A 20891-nucleotide genomic window follows, 5' to 3' on the forward strand; every position below is an offset into this window, starting at 1 on the left:
CCATCGCTTGGTCACCACCAGCCAGGTTTGGCTGTGAGATTTCAACCAACTTCAACCCACGGCAGATTCGGCTCTTGTCACCTACCATGACAACCTTGTCCTTGCGTCAGATTATCTTGAGACTGAGTCATCACGTACTTATTTTCGAGAAAAAGAGTCGTCACCGTGGGTATGTACTGCGGCGTTCGGATACCTTTTGAGCCCGATTGCAAAAAGTCAAAGCCCTGGTGATACGTAAGCGGCATTGCGTGGTAGCTCCAGGTTGATTTGCTTTATTGTTCCCGCTGATGCCATGCACGTTTGCCGATTAAAAATTCGATATTCAATTGACTAAAGCCAAGAGGCAACAAGCGGCCACCCAATTATTACATTGCAAGCGTTCCAACAGACAAGCCAGCCCTTCTAGTCGGCATGGCAAACAAACGAAGAAGAGCTTGTGATTCGTGCCACAAAAGAAAGGTGGGTTGATCCATGTCATGGCACCAGCAAGATAACATGAACCAAATTGTTCCAGTCGGCTTCAATGCCAAGTGGCTGTCCCGATTCGGCGCAATTGGCATATTCCAGCTACTCAAATGGGAAACCATAACATAACTAACATGCATGCTTGTAATGGCTACAGATCCAGTGTGACGTGTCGGAATCGGCCAGCCAGTGTGACTGGTGTCTGCATCACAACCTTCCTTGTACATACCATCGAGTTCATGGACGCAAAAAGAGATTGTAAGCCTGCTCGGTTTCCATGTGTTGGCAGTGTTGGAGCTGTGAGCTCCCATACTTGATACTCCCCATTCCGCTATATACTAGTAGCTGTCTGCCTTGAATGCTCATTGACCTCTTTGTAGGAATGGAGATGCCGTGGAACGTCAGCCTAGCCTGCCGATCCGCCGTGACCAGTCCCATCGTCAAGCTTTGGCAGACGATGCCCGGGCCTCAGAGCATCATCAGTCATCCTCCTCTCCATCGGAGTCACAATTTATGACTATTGCTGGTCCGGCAGCTCAGTTTAAAGCATACCCGGCCTGCCCCGTCTGCCGATCAGAATCTACAACAAGCAACCCTCAACGACGTCTTGGCATTGCACCTCTTGGACAGATTTATTTTGGCGGGCAAAAGTTTGGTGCCGTGTGCCCTCGAAATGGCATTCCTCATCTAACACCCCACTGCGAGCAATGGATACGTGAAAGGACAGGACAGGAGCCCGGATTCCGTGATCTTTACTCTGGAGACTCACCCCGTTCGCATTTCTCGGAGTCTGACATTATTCCGACATTTGTTTCTGCCAGAGCCCAAATGAAACAGCCTGGGCTTCCCGAACGATGGATTCTGAACAGCCTTGCCACCGACTTTATCAAGTCAGACTTCAGTCTTGTCTTTCCACTGATGAATCCAGTTCTTTTTGAAGAAACTGTTCGATTAGCTTACAGCCAAGATGAAGCGGAACACCCCCTTGAACGGATAACCGCGAAAGCTTGTGTCTTGGCCTTTGCGTCTCTTGCGTGCGGCCATTTCCCAACTTCAACCGGAGCCTCACAGGTTGACAGTGATGCCTGTGCCAGGGATGCACAAATACTTCTAGGTGATATTATAGAGGACGCAAGCATAACCACATTGCAAACTATTCTTATGTTGGTAGGTGACATTCACTCGGACTACAGGCTGATAGTACACTGCCTTCTTGGAGCTTGGAGATTGCGAACTTTGCTAATCGTAATAACAGTTATTGTATGAGACGCTATGCGGTCGCTTACAGGCGTCTTCTATGTACCATGCGCTTGCCTGTCGAACTGTCTTTGCACTCGGGGGCCATACAGTCGTCGAGCCGACACCGAAGGACCGAGATCTCACGGTTGAGGAGCACGAGGATCGCCACCTCCGCATGCTCTTTTGGCTATGCTACGTCCTGGATAAAGACATCTCACTGCGGACTGGGCAGCCACCAGTCATCGCTGATCAATTTTGTGATCTGACGCTCCCAGAGGGATATGAACGCACGCGCTTTCTACCCCGACAGCCCGGACAACTTCAGACCCCTTGGTTGCCCGGCGACCTGAGGTTAAGCCTTCTCAAGTCAAAAGCCGTGCAGTCTCTCTATTCCAATGCCTCGCTGCGGAATTCAGACGCCGAGCTGCTGAAAACAATTCGGGAGTTAGATGAGGAACTGGAAACGTGGCGCACGTCCATCCCAGAAGGCTTTTCTCCCAACCTCTCTGTCAGAAAAGACTCCAGGCTCGACGTAGTAACAAACCTTTCGAAAAACATGCTTTTAATCGAGTTGCATCTGGACTATCACTTCTTACTGAATACAATCCACTGTGCGAGTGGCCGATGCATTACGGCAGAAAGCGGTGGTCCACAGCAGTTTTTGTTTGGTGTGCAGTCCAGCTTTGATCTTTCTGTCGAGGCGAGTAGATCAACTATAGTCTACTTGAGTGTCTCAGCGAATAGACTTGCGGGGGAAGCGTTCTGGTAGGTTGGCAGCAAACACCCTTGCCACGTCGGGAAGTTTACGACAGAGACAAGCGTCATAAACCGAACTGGGCTCTAACATTGTGCAGGTTTTTTATATTTTACCCATTGTCGGCATTGATGAACCTATTCTTCAACATTCTCCAAAATCCTGGCCACAGGCTTGCTGTTCACGACATGGAGCTCCTTGGCAAGACGTCCCAGATCATTCGGAGCATGCCAATTCGCAGAGTCACTTCACATGAAACAGAATACTTGATGAGAATGGACAAGCTTGTTGCCGAGCTGAGTAGGCTCAGCAAGTGTGCAATTGAGAAGCACCAAGCAATGGCGTCAATGTACCAAAGCAATAACAACTCCTCGATGCACGATTTGATGTGATGCGAAATGCTTACGGGTCCTATTTGACGATGATATGAATTGAAAATGGCGCCGAGGTTGTTCTTGAAAAACTAAGTATAGAGGAGCGTTGGGTTTATTTTGTTTGTTTGATTGGAAGTCTGCTTGTATACTAGTCATAGATCTGTGCTCATTTCGGCACATTTTCCATCTTAAATGATCCGAGCGCATATGTAATCTCGTAACATCCCAAGCCTCTATGTCTCTGGCTCGCTTTCAAGCTGAGAATCCTTGGCATTTGCTGCTTCTAGAGCTTCAAGATCCAGACCAACAAAGAGGTAGAACAAGCCCAAGTCGTATCCAAGCCTCAACGCGCCCGCGATGACAAAAGCGATCCAGAACCTGTCGCTGCCTGCAAGAAAGCCAGTCAGACTTGGACCAACGGTAGAGCCTAACGTTCTTAGAGTTCCAGTGATGCCCATGATAGCAGTCCTTTCGTTGGGCTTGACAACCGCCGCGATGAGAGCCGCCCGTGGCCCCTGATCCATGTTATTCAGCCCGGTTCTGATGTACAACAAAATAATTGACAATGCTATGCTTTTTGGTATAGGAAACAGCAACACGGCGGCTGAAGACGGAATATGAGTAAAGACCATGGTTTTCACCAAACCAAGGCGTTTCGCCAGTGGCCCTGCAAATATTGTCGATGCGGCCATCAGGAGATAACTTGTCGACATGATACCGCCCAGGTATGCTTCAGTCAAGTCGAATTTTCGTGCGAGATAATAGTTTGTCAATGCATAGGACACCATACCGTCTGCCAGGGAATCAATTGTGAGCAGAATCCACAGCTGGTACACGATGGATCGCGACGTCGGCGATATCTGAGCAAAGCGACGGAATGTCCACAGTTTTTGTAAAAAGGACCCTGGAGTTGGAGGCGAATATGCCGGTGTCGTTGTATTGGTGGATACGTTGTTGTTAGTCGAGCTGCAGCGATCTGCGGCTACCTCATCTCTTAAGTTACTTGGTGAATCTGATGCTTCGTGTTGCAAGTCGAGCGGTGCTTCTTCGTCTAACAGTGGGACTGCTGATTCACCAACCCTTCCTTGACTAGTATCAGGATTTGCTTCGCACTTTCGGCTCATCAAACCGGTGCAAAGCATGGTCATGCTACCCATTATGATATACGACCAAAACATGGTGTGGTATGCATTTGTAGCCGACTTTCCATCATTACTCCGTAGAATCTTCACTATCTGGCCAGACATCGCCGTACCAATAGCGGAACCCAGAGTTGATGTTGTGACATACCACGACATGACATCCGACCTTGTCTTTGGAGTAGTTAAATGAGACAAGGTAGATTCCTCCACCGACCTAAACGGACCCAAATCTCCTCCTGTGGCACTCACGACGCCGACGACAGCCGCGAATAGTAAAATCCAATAATTCTCAAAGAGCCAAAATATTACCCCGGAAAAGATCATAAGACAGCCGCCGGAAAACAGAACAAGCCTTCGTCCAATTTTGTCCGCTACTAACGCGACAAGCAGGGAGAGGATGACATCACCTACAAGTGTCAGCGTCATGAAAAGGCCGATTCTGAAATCAGAGATATTCAAGGACGACATGAACAGAGCCATAATGAGAGAAATAGCGCCGAATGCGAACATCCGACATGTCCGCCCCAGAATGAGGAGCCATGTGTCGGATCCTGTTTGGTATACGGAGGCCAAGCCAAACTCATGATAAAGCCACAGCACAGAGTCACGGACTGGTCGCATGCTGAGTGAAACAAAGGTAAAGTCTATACCGAGTTGCAAATATTGCGACCGTGACTGGCTCGGCCTTGGGCTATAGATTTATTTTCGGTGAGAGTTCGGACGACCGAGCGGAGGCGGCTGCTATTTTCGCGATGTGGCGGTTGGCGCCGATCACGGTCTTGGAGCTACCGAACGGGTTGCCACACCGCACGCCATGGCCGAAGGAATGGCGGAACGAACCTGGGATGGGACGGAAATAGCCCGGAGGAGTGTGTGTGGTATCAATACTAAAAATCTTCATTGAGCCAACCACGCTCATCTCACATCACAACCTCACCAAGCACGATGCGCGCGGTTTATTGAGTACAGATATAGATTTCCTATCAAAAGAGTGAATGATTTACAAAGCCCAGCAGTTCCACATGGTCAGTCTTCTCATATGTCGTATCACGATTGTTGAAATGCACTCAATGTCCATGGATAGCCTGCTGGCCCCTGGAATCTGATCGCAGGGATTTATCTTTGATGGTTGGGCAACCAGAATATTCGTTCAACTTCTTGGTCGAGTGAGACTGCAAGTCACCACGGCTTGCGGTGTATTCATCAAGGGTTTTGGTGGGCAGGACGGTGGCTTCGTGGTGGATAGCGTTGGCGTGATGAGTTTCATGAACCGGAACCGTCGTGTGTATGTACTCAGGCTCAACAGTCTCTTTCTGGATGACTGGTTGAATGTGGTGATGAACATGGTGATGCGTATGTTCTCCTTCAATCACTGGGGCGGTTGAGGTTGTGTGCTTGGTGTCATGTGTAGTGGATGTGTTCGTGTAGCCTGCCGCGTCGCGCTGGAGAGCAGCCTCAAGATCCTGACTATTTCCGTGCTCAACTGTTTTGTGTTCCACGGGAACAGCATTGAATGTATGCTTTTCTGGCCTAAATTAGGACTAATGTTAGATTTTGGATGCAATCTAAGGTTGGTATTGGTGGAGTGGGTGCTAACAATGTTTCTTTGGTTTTAACAGGCTGCACAACGGTTTGATGATGGTCTTGATGAATCTCTCGATCGACTGCCGTGACTACCTCTTCATGCTGCTGAGGATACACATGTTCCTCTGTCACAGCCTTTCGAACGTCTTCGTCAACGGTGGTGTTGTGCTTTCCATCCTGGGAAAGGAAATTGGACACGGCCTTCTTTGCTTTCTCCATTGTTCGGATGATTCAATATAACGTAATTCTGTGGTTTCTACAGTGAATAGATTTGTCGATGACGAATTTTACATTGTTTTTCTGGGAGATCGCCAAGATTAAATACATCAGACTCATGTCTCTACGACCCCTACAAGTGAGAGCCAACTTCCAACATCTCACTAACTTCTCAACCCCAACGTCAGAGGCGATCAATGAGGAAGTTTAAATTGCTGGAGAAATTAACGACTGATGTAATAATCTATGTCATAGGTATCATCATTGCCAAAATCGAAAAGAACCCGTGGTCCTAGTGGTGAAACTATCTCGACCTGATGCTACGCTCTGCTCACCCACAGTGTGATAAGTGACATCAAGTCTCAGTGCAAAAGGACGTCATTTTGAACTTTGTTTTACTGGATGCGGAGCTGGAGAACTCTTTTGGGCCTTCCGTGATTTCGACTAATCGACTTGGGCCACTTCAGCTAACATTCCAAATAAGCTTCACGCCATCGCGTCTCCAGCGCAGCCACAATTCTTAAGTAGGAAACGGGTTGATGAGCGGAACGGCTGGAATGTTAACGATCGGAGAAGACTTTCCATATCAAGAAGATGCAACTGAAGGGCACCAGCTTTGGTGTCATCGATCGCCAGCGGTAGAGACTCCTAGCTTCAACAGACATACTCACTGAGTCTCCAAGGTAAGCTAATAAAGTCTGATTTCTACTGTCCGGAGCGGCGGCATCAGGATCTCAAGAATCAGAATTGAATTAAAGATCTGCATGAAATGACGACATTCTGTTTGCACCTATTGCGATATGATGCAGCTCCTCTTGCGTACAATGGGCGGCGACAGCTACGACTACTCGTCTTGTGTCTGGAAACAGATATCAGATAACGTTTACTCATTCAGGGTACGAACTTCACTTGACCATAAACCGTACTCCAATATGCATTCGAAAACTACAGAATTTACATCAAGATGAGAATTTGGACCAGATTGGTTGATCGGCTTCAGTATTTGCGCCATTTGCTGGACGGTCATAAACGGAGGAGTGAATGGCCGAATAATGGACGAGACGGGAAATACAAGGAACCCGCCAGAAACAATAAAAGCCGCACTGCCCGAGCCATTGGCCATGATGGCAACATCAACAGTCGCTATGATGTCGCGAAAACCATATTCACTGGACACAGCTCGCCAGGGACGAGTAACAGACATGATCAGAGCTCTCGAGGCAAACAAGGAGCGAAGCGACTAGACAACCGGTGCACCCAAGACCTTACCAGCAATATAGAGAAGACCGAGGCGAGTGGTCAATCTGCGTCTTGTTTCACGACTCCTGATTCAACCTCACGCAATGTTCCGCAAAGGAAGCCTCTCCCTGGTGGTCGTTTGAGTTCGACTTCGTCGACGTTGCACAATGTTCATCAATCCTCGCAGATGGATGAAATAGGCAACAAACTTGCCTGGGAAACTGGTTCAGGGATCTCCCGAAGCCTCAAAGATGAAGGAAAAGACAATGCAAACTCAACAGACATTGGCGAAATTTTACACCTGGGACTGGACACCGATCGAAATCTGGATGCCGATTACACAACTCACGGGCGGGATCCCGTGGTGCACGACAACATCTTTCCACAGGTACACACCATTTACCAGCCCAGGCGAGTTCGATCGATTCACCTGCATGAGCACAAATTTTACATTCAGCCAATTACACGTCAAACGGCTGAGAACGATGAGCCAGACATTCAGCTGAGGTAAGAGTTGGTTGATGATCAAGACTCCAGTCGGGCAAACGGTGATGTAATGCTCAGGGGTGGTTTTCACATACGTGGGTTAATACCCTTTTTTTTTCTATTCATGTGTCGGCTAAGCGACTTCTCGTGAGCATCAATAAGATGGCTTAGTTTTGTTCACAAAGAGTGTTGCGACTTCCGATCAGGCTCTCGGAAGTCGCAAAAAGTGCCAGGCACTCAACTAAGACTCTTCCTCCACTGCTGCTGACATGAGCATGCTGGTAAGATAAGCCGAATCTTTTTTTGGTATATTGTCGTTAGGCGTTGTGTGAATAAAGAAGGGATTGGCAGCACTGCCATGTAGATCGGCATCCACCAACGCCAAGACGGCATTAAGATCCTATGATGCAAGTCCAATATACAAAACCCACAGCCAAGATAAATAAGAAACCGCATTCAGATTTAACATTTTGTTTGAGGATATGTCTCTAAAGAGCTTTTGACTTCTTTCTTGTCCCTCAAGTCAACCTGCTGCCAGTATGAAGGTTATTTTTTCTTTGGCTTGCCTGAGTCAGGCAATCTTCGCGCAGAAGATTGACACCAGCAGCCCTGTCACAGTATCTCCGCCGGAGACAAAGCCCAATGCCGCGGTGGGCGTTCCCAAAGACTTCGTGGGCTTTGGTATGGAGTCAGCATTCGTCAATAACTTTGACAATGATTTCTCGTCGAACCTCGTTTCTGCTTTAGCCCATCGAATGGGAGCTGCGCCCATTCTTCGCTTTGGAGGTACCAGTGGAGACTATTTCACATTTAACCCCAACCAGAAAGAAGCTCGAACATGCAAGAAAGGGCCTTGCAACAGCAGCAAAGGTACTTTTGTCCTTGGCCCAAGTTTTTTCAACGTATACGGACGTTTCAAAGATGCCAAGATCGCGATTCAGGCACCTCTCGAGAACCCAATTAATACAACAAACACTCTCGAGTTTGTTTCCCGAGCGTGGAGCAAGCTTGACAATGGAAAACGAGCCGCCGCAATTGCTCTCGGCAACGAAGTAGAATTTATCTACAAGGATGGTGCAAAGTCCTACGTAGATGCTGCGCTGAAGCTTCAGGGCAGCATCATTAAGAACCTGAGCTTAACGCATGAGTCGTCAAAAATATTTGAAGCCGGAAACATTGCAAGCGGAAGTATCACAGGCAACAAAGGCTACCAAATGTAGGTGTAATATCTTTTGAACGGCTTGGTCGACAACATTGTGCTTACGCCATTGATAGCGACGACGTTTTGAAGGCCGGAATTAATAAAAACGGGCTCATCTCAGTCACAGCTGAGCATTGGTATCAGGTATCGGGGACACATCCATGGACAGATGACACAATGCAACGTATGTTCCAATGTACGCGATTGGTCCATTTACTACACGAGTGCTAACAAATTGATTGCTGTAGGCCTTATGACAAACCACTCGGCCATTACTGAGAGATTCAAGGTGTATGCTCCCAACTTGAAGGCATCTCAAAGTAAGAACATTCCATACGCCATCGATGAGGATGCCGCTGTTCTTGGTGGCGCACCAATTACGTTCGCTGGAGGTTTTGGCTTCACTCTTTGGTCAGTAGACTTCAACTTGGTGGCCATGTCCAGAGGAGTGGCTCGCGTATCAAATCTCGCGGCCAGACCGAGTGCAGATCGCGCTTTCTGGTGCCCAGATAACTCTGGTGGACCGAACAGTCCTGGTCCTCAAGTTCGCGCTCCCTATCCGGCAGCCATTTTTGTTGCCGATTTCATTGGCAAAGGCAACGTCGCTGTCACAGAGATTGATACAAAACGTGATCTTTTGAGCGCATATGCTGCTTACGACAGCGGGTCAAAGAAGCTTCAACGGGTCGCTCTCGTTAACATGAGATTGTACAATGGAACAAAGGCGGATAAAAGAGGCAAAGAAACCTTCAAAGTTCAGGTTGGAAAAGGAATACAGAGTGTCAAGGTTCAACGACTCCACGCCGAGAGGGGGGTAGGAGCCATGGGATACGACTTTGGAGGACCAAACAGCAACGTGTCTTGGGCTGGTGAACAATGGAGTCACTCTCTCGATCAAGGAAAAGGTCATTACACAACTGGCAAGGTGGAAGAAAGCACTGTCAAGGTTACCAATGGTGTTGCTTCTGTGGATATACCCGATAGCGAAGCTGTGATGGTTTTTGTGCAGTAGCAGACTAGCCGATAGTTCTATTAGAGTATTAGAAATGATGATCCAACTCACAACCAGCCTGGGCGACATCTCACCATTCGTTGTGAAATGCATCTGATTCTGCATGAAGTAAGCTTTCCCCATCATCTACATGATCGAAAACAGATGGTTTGGTCATGTCGGTGCTTTCAAGTGCACTACTCTTTGCAAACAGCGGTTCAAATTCCCGCCTTTGTCGTGACCAAAATGCGCATGGAAGGCTCAAATGTAGGTACTAAATAAGGACAAGTCGTAATATGATCACAGCATCATCACGGAGGGTTCGTGTTCTAACTGGAACTGAAAACAAGACAAAGCACTTACCGCCCTCCACCCATTGTACGGTGCAGTGGATGGGGAAGAAAATTGCAATTCTTCCATGATCATATCTACACCACTCAGATTGTGCGATGGGCAGGTTGTCGAAGTGCCATTCACTTATACGACTCCGGTATAGCAATGCCGGCCCTCTTGCCCCAGATAACAAGAAGAAGAGGTATCAGCAAGATTTGTAACGACGTAGCAGCAAATCAAAAGACCAATATTTCGTAATATCATGGCCTTAATCCAAGGTGTGAGAGAGAAAAGGATGCCCACAGCCATTACTAACCATGGTAGCACCAATAAACTACACAAGCCTTGTTAGCTAACCTTGGTAAAACAGATATCAAAGAAAATGACCCACCATGGCATTATAGCAAGAGGGAACGCTCCGCTGATGAAGAGAGAGAGTACAGGTTATATTCCGTTGACAACAGATATGGCACAGGATACTCAGGTCGTTTTGAGGTAATACGTGCTTACGTCGTGGTAGCAATCCATGGCGTAGGAGAGAGCGATTGATTTGATGGCATTGGTGCCGAAGCCGAAGATTCCCAGTCCCACGGCGATTAATGGCCAAGGAGCACCCTAAAGAAGAATAGCAGTGTGTTGGCATGGAGTATGTGCGTAGCCCATTGATCACGAACGTAGCTAAGAGACAGGCTGACCATTAGGACACTTCCAGCCATGACCGGTGCCATGGGGGACGACATCCAAAGGCGCATCTCGCGCTCAAAAACACCATTATTGCGATTTGACAACCATATAATGGACCTATGAAGGTAGGCCGTTGTAGATTGTTCTTTTTAGAATGGTGTTATCCAATTTGATCTCTGTGGGAGTGTGTCCCATTTCCTTCCCAGCGGATATATGTTCCTCGTCAATGTGGCTCGTTATGTCGTCTGATTCCTCTTGACCCAGAACAGACGGCTGATCAACGTGGCCATGATCCATTTTGCCATCGGAAAGGGCGACGTGCTTGGACGCTCCAAATGAAAGGAACGCAAACACAAAGTTCGCGAAAATAAAACGCATGACCACCACATCCATCTCCATCCTTGGCTATCAACATAGGCAGAAGCCACCGGCCCTAGTGTCCCGCCTTTCATTTGGGAAAACATGAACCATCCATTCATAGCGGCGTGGCTATGCACACAAAATATGTCGGCGATAGTGATTTGCGCAATAGTCTTGCAAATAGCGCCACCCAGAGCTGAAAATAAATTGCTTCCAATAAAGTCGCCGTTAAGCTGGACGAATGTCATCAAGGCATAGAAGTTGACCAAGGTGAAGTTTAGGGTCTTGCGCCATTTAGACCAATTTAGGGGATCATTAGAATCACGACTTGGCGCTGGGTTCCAGACCGTCTTGCCAACAGGCGATTCACTTTGACGATCAGCCTTGGTCTTTCTAATCTCCAGAGGCGCTACAATATGGTGGTGCTGGCGGTACACTTACAATTTTCCAGGACAACAGTTCCTGGCACCCAGAATTCGACACTAGTCTCTGCTAATGGACTAGAATTCTTCATAACAGCCATGTTTGTGCACATCTGAATTGATGAGTAGAATTCCATGTATTGTTGAGTCACACGAATGGATTCAACTTACATAATTCTGAAATGGGGAGCTTGTGCTACTGGCCCCCCTGCTCCAATAGTTGGAGCGTCAATATTTTGGACTATGAATTGCCAAGCTAGGAGTTTGGAAAGTTAAGAGCCATGGATTCACGAAAGACAAAATATTTGGTATGAGTAGACATGGCAGTTGCTCTTCCGCTGTAAGCTGTGAGTGCTAAGACAAACCAATTCCGATGCCGGACCCGCCCTCTACTCGTCTTCTTGCATAAGTTGATGATCAAAGTCTTCACTGTGTCCTGGTACAATGGTCGGTTCATAATGTGCCTTAAGACTTCATACCGCCAAATGGAATCCTCATCATCAAACTCAGCCATCAGAATCTGTGGGCATCAGTCAGGGGCACAGCCCAGACAGATGGCGGATAATTGTAGCGCCGGATTAGGGTAGTTTAGCATAGCCTTCTTCATTACGGTGTTTGAGATGGCGAACTATTAGATCCGATACAGTCAACTAAGTAGAGCACATGCCCATTGCTAGTCGGTCAAATAGGCGAAGTTGGTGTGTGATGCAAAGTATAACCGGGAGTATGTATAATACCCCCACACAACGCAACAAGCAGATGGTCTGGTCAATATATTTGATACGTGTCGTACATGCGCTGAAATGTCTATCTTCTCTTTGTGTTCCATCTAGCAAGTAAACGGGGGAGGAAGTTGACCACTGGCATAAGCATCAATAATTCCTCGAATCGTAACATAAAGACCAGCGACGCAAATAAAGGCACCAGAAAGGATTGTCGCAATGGCTAGAGCTGTTTGCGCCCATTGTCGACGCCAAGCATAGAAACCCGGGCCGTCATGATATGCATCGTGAAGCCAAAACATGCCAGCACTGTGGAAAATAAACTTGTCAGCACATATTGCCGCATTTCGCTGCGAAACATAAACTGCTCGTGAAATAGGGAGTAAGACACAACAGTGAAGCCTGAAGGATAAGCAACTTACATTCCGTACGTAAACCAGGCCGCGAAGAGTGAAGCGGCAATTCCAATCAAGTAGTTAAAAATTGGAACACCAACAGCGAGAAGGAAGGACAGACCATTCGCGAGGAGGACTAATCCAATCCATACACTCCAACCTATGATTGTGTGACTGTGAAGATGCTTCGAATGTCGAAATATTCTAACAAAGATTACCTTGCTCGCCGTGTGCGCATACAAGGCTCCAGCCAGCAAAAGGTTCGGTAGTGCTATTCCATACGAGACCTTCTGCCAGTATGGGGGCAGCGAAGAAAATGATGGCGATTTGACCGTACTCCCAATATATCCATAGGTAACACCGGCAAAAATGGCGTAGAAAACTGTGGCAAAAGACTGCAATGTATACGCTGCGCGCATGGCATGTCTCGGTTCCTTCATCTCGGAAACGAGCACAAAAAACCTGTGGCGAGCAAACGTCAATAGCCGGAAGAGACGCAACATGAGAAGAGGCGTCCATTTGTCTTTGTCTTACATGAAATGTCCAGCAAACGAAAAGACTGGATTGGTGATGGACACGAAAGCTGTGTAGAAGTCCGATGCCACGGCCACCTCGACAGATCTGTTCGGATCAGGCGCAATACCAGCCGCTGCCATGCCCACAACTCCCGCAACAAATATGCTGAGAACACTGGCAATAGAGATCCAGCTCAAACCATGGAATGTTCTTGGAAGCGAGCACAGCAGCGTTGGGATAGCAAAAATGCCCGTGTATAACATGAGGCAAAGCCGATTGTCGGTCAAGGCGGCCAGCGCAATCTGACCAGCGAGTAGCTGTCCACCACAGGCGAATATTGAGAAGCAGAGAGTTCCAAAGGCCATGATTTCACGCCCAATTGGCCCGAACATGATGAAGCCCGCGTCTCCCATGGTATGAACTTCGGGGTGTCGAAGCTTGAACCTGACCAGCAGCCATGAGGTGTATGTCGCAAAGACACCAAGAAACACAATAATGATGAGTCCAGGCACCATGCCCACCTGTGCGAGAGACGACGGTAGCGATAGCATGCCATTGGATACAATCTCAGCGATCATGAGAACTGCCACCAATGGCCATGACAGCACTTTGTACTTGATGTCATGCTGGTCTTCTGGCCCAAACACGTCGACTTTGTCGTGATCTGTCGGAGTTCTGTCAGCCCAATCGGCCCTGATAGGCGCTTGTTTCTCTTCGACCCTAGAGGCAGTCATGTTGACTTGGAATGAGACAACTCCGATGAACATGCAACCGCAGTGAGTGTCGCTGGACTATTCAAGATGAATTGGCTAAATGAAAGGTGTCGAGACATCCTCTTCTATGGTCTCAGAAATGAAAAATAAAAGTTGCGCGTAAGACTGGAACAACCTTGTCACCAAACACTTTGCAGGACCCATTCACAATGCTACCACAACTCTGCGCTCGCTTGGGAATGAGGCCACCAGACGCTTACTGGTTTGTACCATGGCGCCTCTCCCGTGTGCTAGGATTATACCTTGAGGCTTCTACCTGCTTGGGCCAGGTCCGGGCGTGAACTAAGCCATCAGCCGCTCAGCAGTGTCCACAACTTTTACAGGGGAAACGTAAACCCAATTTGGTGCCCTGGTCGATGATAGATGGTCAACTGGTGTCGTGTCTGGTATGGTCTGGTTCCCCTGAGCCTTTTTGAGTGGGTGGCGGTATGTTCGGGACCTTCCTTAAATGGCTAACTGAGAGTAACAACCTCTTATTGTGCCCCACAAAGTCCTCCAGCAGAGTCAGGCATTTGGCAGAGACATGATCTCTGGAAAGATGTCGGACAGGAGTCTCCCGGCTTCTGCAAGGACAGCATTAATTCATTTACGAAACCACGAGCTCCCAGCACCAAGACCAGAAGATGAGCTTACTTTGGCTTCGAATATTCTTCGAATACGCGTCCTCTCATGGGTTTTTGCTGAACTGCACGCCTTTCCATGAAATACGGGAGTGTAATAGTTAAACAATGAGTACGGGCACATTTGTCGACGAATTCTTAATGTCCAAATAAGATGCAATGTACCAGTTACCCTACATACAGGCGAGTTCTTCGGTGCAAGTAATCCAGCATGCCTAGAGCTTGCCAAACAGAATTCCTGCCACCTAAACTAACATGGACACGCCCATACTCTACTGTGATCATGACGTCTGCTCTCCCGGTACTCCTCTCCATGGGTCACCAAGCATCTTTTGTCCAACACTTGATGACCAAAATGCACCATTAGGACACTCAAAGTCCTTGAACTGGGCTTCCTTCACATCGCACGAGTACCCAGGAACAGTTGGTGTGACATGATAACCCCCAGGAGTAATTGTCGCCGGTGCCTCAAAAGCCTCATGTAGATGGTCAGTGTATTCTAGTATGCTCCCCTTACCAGATACCACGATAAAGTCAATTGTGCTTATATGGGAGCAGAGCTCAACCATTCCCGCACCCCCAGAGTGCGGAACTACAGCAACGCCAAACTTGGCACTCATGAGAAGAACAGTCAAGATTTCATTGACAGAAGCCAGCCGACACGCATCCAGTTGCACCGCGTCGAGAGCCTCAGCTTGAAGGAGTTGTTTAAACATGACCCGATTGTTGATGTGTTCGCCAGTCGCTACACCAATGCCATACGGCTTCAGAGCTGACCGGATCTTGGCGTGGCCAAGAATGTCATCAGGAGATGTGGGCTCTTCGATAAACCTATATTTCCATTTAGTGTGCCTGCGACATGGCATCAAGAAATGAGATACACACCACAAGTTAAGATCAGCCAATTTCTTCATATACTCAATTGCTTCGTCGACGTCCCAGAGCTGATTGACATCCACCATAAGTATGCCATCATCACCGACTACTTCACGAACAAATCCCAGTCGCTTCCTGTCAGCCTCGATGCCTAGGCCCGCTTTGAGCTTGAAATGACGGAATCCTTGCGCCATTGCACTTTGCAGCAGCTCGCGCACCTAATTTTTGGTTCTCATAAGAATACTTGAATGGTATGCTCGGACCACCAACAATTTGTTGACCTTGGAGACTTACCTTGCTGTCGGAGTGACCCAACCACCCGGCTGAGGTGTTGTATGCAGGGATGGCTTTGTTCTGGAGAGCAAGTTGCATTCGTTCTGCCTTGGTAGCAGCCATCTTCTTCAGCATTTCTAGCGCTTGTTCGGGCGTCAAGGCATCGGTGACGTAGCGAAAGTCCATTGTTCTCACAAATTCTTCAGGAGTAAAGTCTACAACGAGTCTCCAGAGCGGCTTGCCTTCGGCTTTGGCCCAGAGATCCCAGATAGCGTTAAGCACTGCATTAGTCGCTAGTTGCAAGACGCCGCGCTCTGGAGACATGAATCGGATCTGACCTGACGAGATCTTCCGTTGAGTCTCTCCCATGTTTGACGTGATGGATGGGAGAGATCGCCCAACAAAGCGAGGTGCAAGAGATCGAATTGCAGTACAGAGAACGCTTCGAGGGCAGTTAGCAATGGTATATGGGCATTTGCAGACACTTAATGGACGTACTCATTGCCTTGGCCGTTGGCAAAAGACCAACCGGTACCGACCAAACCTGTGTTTGTCTGATATTGCAGGTAACCAAATGAGTTTTCTCCAGCCAAGTTCATAGGATCGGTTCCAATGTTGTCTAGAGAAGTCGGCCATCGCAGGTCGCGGACTGTGAAGCCCGTAATCATGATACCTTCGACAGGCATGTTGGGAACTGGTTTACAAAGACACAACCCTTCTGAAGAGGCTAATCGCACAACGCTAGGCATGGAAACCGAGCGGCCATGACGAACACTTCTGAGTATTTACCATGCCCGAGTTGCCATTGCGCAACTAAATCCGGCATATCTGCCTATTGTTCCGGCAATGTTCTGTCTGAAATGAGGCGTCGGCATTCCGAGCTCGGAACTCTTGCTCGGAACCTAGCAGTTGGTGAAGTGGAACGAGGCTTCACTTACACTACCAGTCGACGGAAAAGCACATTGGGAGATCTATTCAGGCGGCGGTCCGAAGCCATTTCAATTCTTGACGCGTATCTCGTAAATATTTGAGTGACTGAATGATGCTAGTATCGTGTGGTCCCAAAATTGCTTTCAGGCTCTTCCCCAACTAGTGTAGACCTTCTTGATTGACTTGTTTATCATGTCTGGCGCACGATTTCTTCGTCTCCAACCTGGGGTATACGCGCCGGTTCCAACTCCTTTTAAAAGCGATGGAATTGAAGAAATTGACATCACAGTCTTTGAGTCTACTGTCTATCGCATTGCCAAAGCTGGCGTCGGGGTTTTGATCGGGGGCACGTTGGGCGAGGGTCATTTGCTCAGCCGCGATGAGCGTGCGACTTTGATCAAGTCTGCCAAAAAGGCACTTCGTCACGCTGGTCTCTGTGACGAAATTCCGGTAATTACAGGCATAGTCGGAGCGAGTGTGCGCGAGTGCATTTCGCAAGCCGAAGAGGCAGCCTCGTCCGGAGCAGATGCAGTGTGAGTGGCATGATGCAGCTTTGGGGATTCTTCGATCATGCTGTAGCTTTGCTAATCAGAAATTGACAATCAGCATTGTTGCTCTTCCGGCATATTTTGCCTTTGTTTATGGCAGCGATAGAGCTGCAGTGTCTGGCTTCTTCACCTCCGTTGCCGACAAAAGCCCCTTGCCCTTGATCATATACAACGTGAGTGCCAGACATTGTGATTTGTTTGCCCAGCGTCGTATTGGACTAACACGTTGATCTTTCAGATACCATTCGCTGCTGGAGGAGTTGATCTGGATGCGCAAGCCTTGATGGTTCTCTCGTAAGTAGTAACGAAGTGAACAATCATTGCTTGGTATAGCTTTGACATGCTAACTAGTCTTGTTCATAGAGAGCACCAAAACATAACGTACGAATAGCCCGCTCAGGTTTAGTTGATTTATTAATATTCTGCGTGTCTTATGAAACGTAGTTTGCTGATTAAAACCATAGCGGTGTTAAGCTTACGTGCTGCAACATTGCAAAGGGCCATCGTTTAGCACTACATGTCAACGCGCCCGAGTATCAGGCACGACATCGACTTCCCTTTCTAGTGCTACCGGGCTCTACGGATTACCTTCTTCCTGCATTGGTCGCGAGGCAACATGGTTGTATTGGCGGACCGTAAGCAATGCCCACTCAAATCACAGAAGGTGACCGCTGACCGAATTTCGAGCGGCAAACAGAGCAAATTTATATCCAAAGACCTGTATGAAGCTTTACCAAACCGCGGTTGAGGCACTGGAGACGGGAAATTTTGAGATGTTTGTCCGACGCTGCAAATAAATTATGAGTAGGCTTCTGACCTTGTTTGACAGGCTTCGACAGGCACAGGCGTTGCAGGATCTCGTCACCGAAGCGGATTCAGTGATCAACAAAGTGGTAAGTCATCAGACTTCATCCGTAAACATCCCCCCGCCCTGGAATGCTAATTGAAACGTCTAGGGATTTCTTGGCATCAAGACTGCCATGCACATTCACGTCGATGATGCGATAGGTGAATCATTTCGCAAACCGCTGACGGGTCTTGGCCCATCCGCAAAGGAGGAGCTGAAGGATGGACTGCGAAAGATTTTCGAATACGAGAATACTCTATGATCGTGGTATTGTTGGATGACATAAACGTGGTGTTTTCATAGCGCAGGTTTACTAGCCTAGTCCCTTCAAATTTAACTACACCCATGGGACGCCCTGTCCGCCTGGGGTCATCATGAACTCAAACGAGTCCCAAGAATCCCATGCTTTCGGAGTCGAATGTCTATGACTTATGAATTCCACCTCGGGCATTCCCATATTTCCAGTTACGCATGTTTGATCCGGTTGATTAATATCCATGTCGGTACCAGAGGCCAGCAAGCTATACGGCAAGAGATCGTCCATGTTTGAAGGTACAAGATTTGTGAAGTCCTCGTGATGTAACAACCCAGAGGTTCGGTCTTGGAGAACCAAATCCACAACTTCCACTATTTTCCGGAGATCGTCTAAAATGCGCCTAGCGGAAGGCAGAGTGGCTGCAAGGTCACGCAACATGGACATCCCGAGATGGTATGATTCTGTGTATGATGGTCGATGTCTATCGAGGTCGACAGTACTGAGGTCTCGACAAAGGAGAGTTGCGAGAACAACAATCGCTCCGCCAAGCGAAAAAGCCATATGGAACCTGTATGAGCTGGGTTTGTCCGCTTCCATGGCGTAGGTTTGTATGTCTTGGACAATGTCCATGGCTACACCACCACAAACAAACCCATCCATGGTGCCATAATTCAGGCTTACCATTCTGCGTCGACGAAGTAAGAGACGTAGATGGTTCATTCTCTGAAAATTGTCAGCTTGGAAACATTTGCATGTACACCATCATGCCACTGAGACGAACCGTGCGAGCCAGGGATTGCTGCCAGAGTTGGCGTGTAGTTGCGGCGCTTTCTCGGGAGGTGCCCGGCATAGAGGGAAACGTAGTGGTCAGCCAGTACTGAATCCGAGCGTCGAGAACAGTGATTTTCTCCCCTACATTGGGCCTGTCTGGGCCTAATAATGCAAAGACTTGATCCCAGATCTCCCCTGCAAACCTTGCAAACGCAACCATGCATGACAGATACACACTATAAGTCGTCTCAGAATCTGTTGAGGGAAAGGGCTGACTCGGGACCAAAGTCTGTATTACATCGTTAATCATCTCAGGTGTATTGCCTGGCAGCTCTGATGAGCCTGCGAATTAAAAAGATGTGTACATGCCTTGTCATCGACCATTGCTGGCAGATCCACATCAATATCTGAGTCCCTTATCCCATATGGCCTGCCACAACTCAATGATATGCGTCTGTCGATGAAGTAGATTGTCCAAAAAAGCCGTTGGCGCATATGTCTCGAAAACTGTGTGCAATCCGCCCCCCAGAGCCTCTGCTGATGAAGGCCAAACTGGAAGCACAGCCGACAAGCAAGGCCAGCTACGTTGTAAGCCGCATTTGCCTTGTCTGCGTGCGTAAGGTACAAGGCCTGGAGAATGAGAGAAAGACTAGGTTAGAGCGAGAGAGAGTCTTGAAGGGCTATACGCGGTAAGGACCTACTTCGTAAACTAGAAACTGTGCCAAGCTCAGGTCGCCACGACCACTGATCTTTCGCTTCTGCATGAGGTCATCTGCGACACGATACCACCGCCACCCAGGAAGTCGGCTCTTCTCTTGGGCGGGACCGAAGTGAGTCAAAATATCTGTACATGCAAACAGGATGTAGTTAAGTGCAAGAACGCAAACATCGGATGGATCAATGGTGCGACTTGTGAGGAGGCTCTGACACCTTGACCGGAAGTCAGCTTCATTCACACATGGGTGGCAAGGGTTGATGTCGTCGAAAATAAAGTCGAGGTATCGACTATAGTCGGATTTGTTCGGGAAGGGAAGATGTTGTGCGCCGCAGCGGATGGTCTCTAGAGGCTTGGAGCTGCTAGATTCTGTTGGCGATGAATTAGACGCCGCATGCGCCGTTTCATCATGAGTTGGAGGCGATTCAGATTCTTGGTAGCCGAGTTTCTCTCGAATGGATGCGAGGTTAGCATTGAAGGCATTGAGGGGAGCCTGGAAGGTCGTGTCTCCTAAAATCCTACAGTTAGCAATATAACTAAACGTACGGAGTAGACCTCTAAGGGTAATGACCTTGGAACCCATCATTCTCATCTGGAGGCTGCGGTTCCATACTATTCCTGCTTTCGGTGCCCGGCGGCAAGCGGCTGACGAGTATCTCGAGGGTTGACTCCATTCTCTTCATTCTCTCTTCCAACTGAGATGAGGGAATGGAATGTCCCTTTGACCTAGAACATGAGATCCGATCTTGTCTGGAGAGATTGTGACGATGAAGAAACTCCACCGCGACCGCTGGATCGTCTGAGTACACGCATGGTTGCCCATTTCCAGAGCACCTTTGGCAAGGTTCGCTCCCTGAACACTGAGAAACTGTTAGCCAAGTTGTCGTGCTTCAGAGGCAAAAGTTGCAAAAGGTGTTCCCAAACCTTTAACTTTCGTGACCGACACTGCACACTGAGAACGGCGACCGACGTTAGTGAATTTGCTGCAGAACTACAGAGGTCAACTAGGCTATTACCAAGCTTTAGACGAATACTTTCCCCGCATTTTCTTACTGCGTCTTGGCGTGGTCGATGCTTGGTCATCGTTGGAGGTATCATTTCGCGGTGTCATGATGGAGTTGCTGTTATGCACGTTTGCGTCCGGCTGAGAAGGTGTGTA

At 48.3% G+C, this 20891-nt stretch overlaps 7 protein-coding genes across 7 annotated transcripts; 3 read left to right on the top strand and 4 right to left on the bottom strand.

The window, feature by feature from the left end:
* Positions 1 to 978: 978 nt before the first annotated feature.
* On the top strand, positions 979 to 2850 carry VFPPC_09655 (fungal specific transcription factor domain-containing protein; the record flags this gene model as incomplete). Its single annotated transcript, XM_018288155.1, has 3 exons — positions 979 to 1632; positions 1721 to 2469; positions 2559 to 2850. The coding sequence occupies 3 exons, from the start codon at positions 979 to 981 to the stop codon at positions 2848 to 2850; spliced, it is 1695 nt and encodes a 564-aa protein (XP_018141274.1).
* A 215-nt stretch (positions 2851 to 3065) lies between these two features.
* On the bottom strand, positions 3066 to 4454 carry VFPPC_09656 (MFS transporter; the record flags this gene model as incomplete). The annotated part of the gene is made up of 1 exon (XM_018288156.1): positions 3066 to 4454. One exon carries the CDS (start codon positions 4452 to 4454, stop codon positions 3066 to 3068), a length of 1389 nt encoding a protein of 462 aa, XP_018141273.1.
* A 3584-nt stretch (positions 4455 to 8038) lies between these two features.
* On the top strand, positions 8039 to 9712 carry VFPPC_09658 (hypothetical protein; the record flags this gene model as incomplete). Its single annotated transcript, XM_018288158.1, has 3 exons — positions 8039 to 8715; positions 8775 to 8884; positions 8949 to 9712. 3 exons carry the CDS (start codon positions 8039 to 8041, stop codon positions 9710 to 9712), a joined length of 1551 nt encoding a protein of 516 aa, XP_018141271.1.
* A 2607-nt stretch (positions 9713 to 12319) lies between these two features.
* VFPPC_09659 (amino acid transporter) lies at positions 12320 to 13857 on the bottom strand (the record flags this gene model as incomplete). Its single annotated transcript, XM_018288159.1, has 3 exons — positions 12320 to 12521; positions 12635 to 13069; positions 13142 to 13857. 3 exons carry the CDS (start codon positions 13855 to 13857, stop codon positions 12320 to 12322), a joined length of 1353 nt encoding a protein of 450 aa, XP_018141270.1.
* A 940-nt stretch (positions 13858 to 14797) lies between these two features.
* VFPPC_09660 (L-galactonate dehydratase) lies at positions 14798 to 16351 on the bottom strand (the record flags this gene model as incomplete). The annotated part of the gene is made up of 4 exons (XM_018288160.1): positions 14798 to 15347; positions 15402 to 15610; positions 15687 to 16107; positions 16164 to 16351. The coding sequence occupies 4 exons, from the start codon at positions 16349 to 16351 to the stop codon at positions 14798 to 14800; spliced, it is 1368 nt and encodes a 455-aa protein (XP_018141269.1).
* A 436-nt stretch (positions 16352 to 16787) lies between these two features.
* Positions 16788 to 18252, top strand: VFPPC_09661 (dihydrodipicolinate synthetase; the record flags this gene model as incomplete). Its single annotated transcript, XM_018288161.1, has 8 exons — positions 16788 to 17128; positions 17202 to 17316; positions 17382 to 17437; positions 17507 to 17524; positions 17608 to 17778; positions 17841 to 17918; positions 17973 to 18036; positions 18100 to 18252. The coding sequence occupies 8 exons, from the start codon at positions 16788 to 16790 to the stop codon at positions 18250 to 18252; spliced, it is 996 nt and encodes a 331-aa protein (XP_018141268.1).
* Positions 18253 to 18327: 75 nt separating this feature from the next.
* Positions 18328 to 20406, bottom strand: VFPPC_09662 (hypothetical protein; the record flags this gene model as incomplete). Its single annotated transcript, XM_018288162.1, has 4 exons — positions 18328 to 18969; positions 19028 to 19306; positions 19719 to 20242; positions 20304 to 20406. The coding sequence occupies 4 exons, from the start codon at positions 20404 to 20406 to the stop codon at positions 18328 to 18330; spliced, it is 1548 nt and encodes a 515-aa protein (XP_018141267.1).
* Between the last annotated feature and the right edge of the window lie 485 nt (positions 20407 to 20891).

The sequence above is a fragment of the Pochonia chlamydosporia genome, chromosome 6 (assembly GCF_001653235.2).
Source record: "Pochonia chlamydosporia 170 chromosome 6, whole genome shotgun sequence".
NCBI lineage: Eukaryota > Fungi > Ascomycota > Sordariomycetes > Hypocreales > Clavicipitaceae > Pochonia > Pochonia chlamydosporia.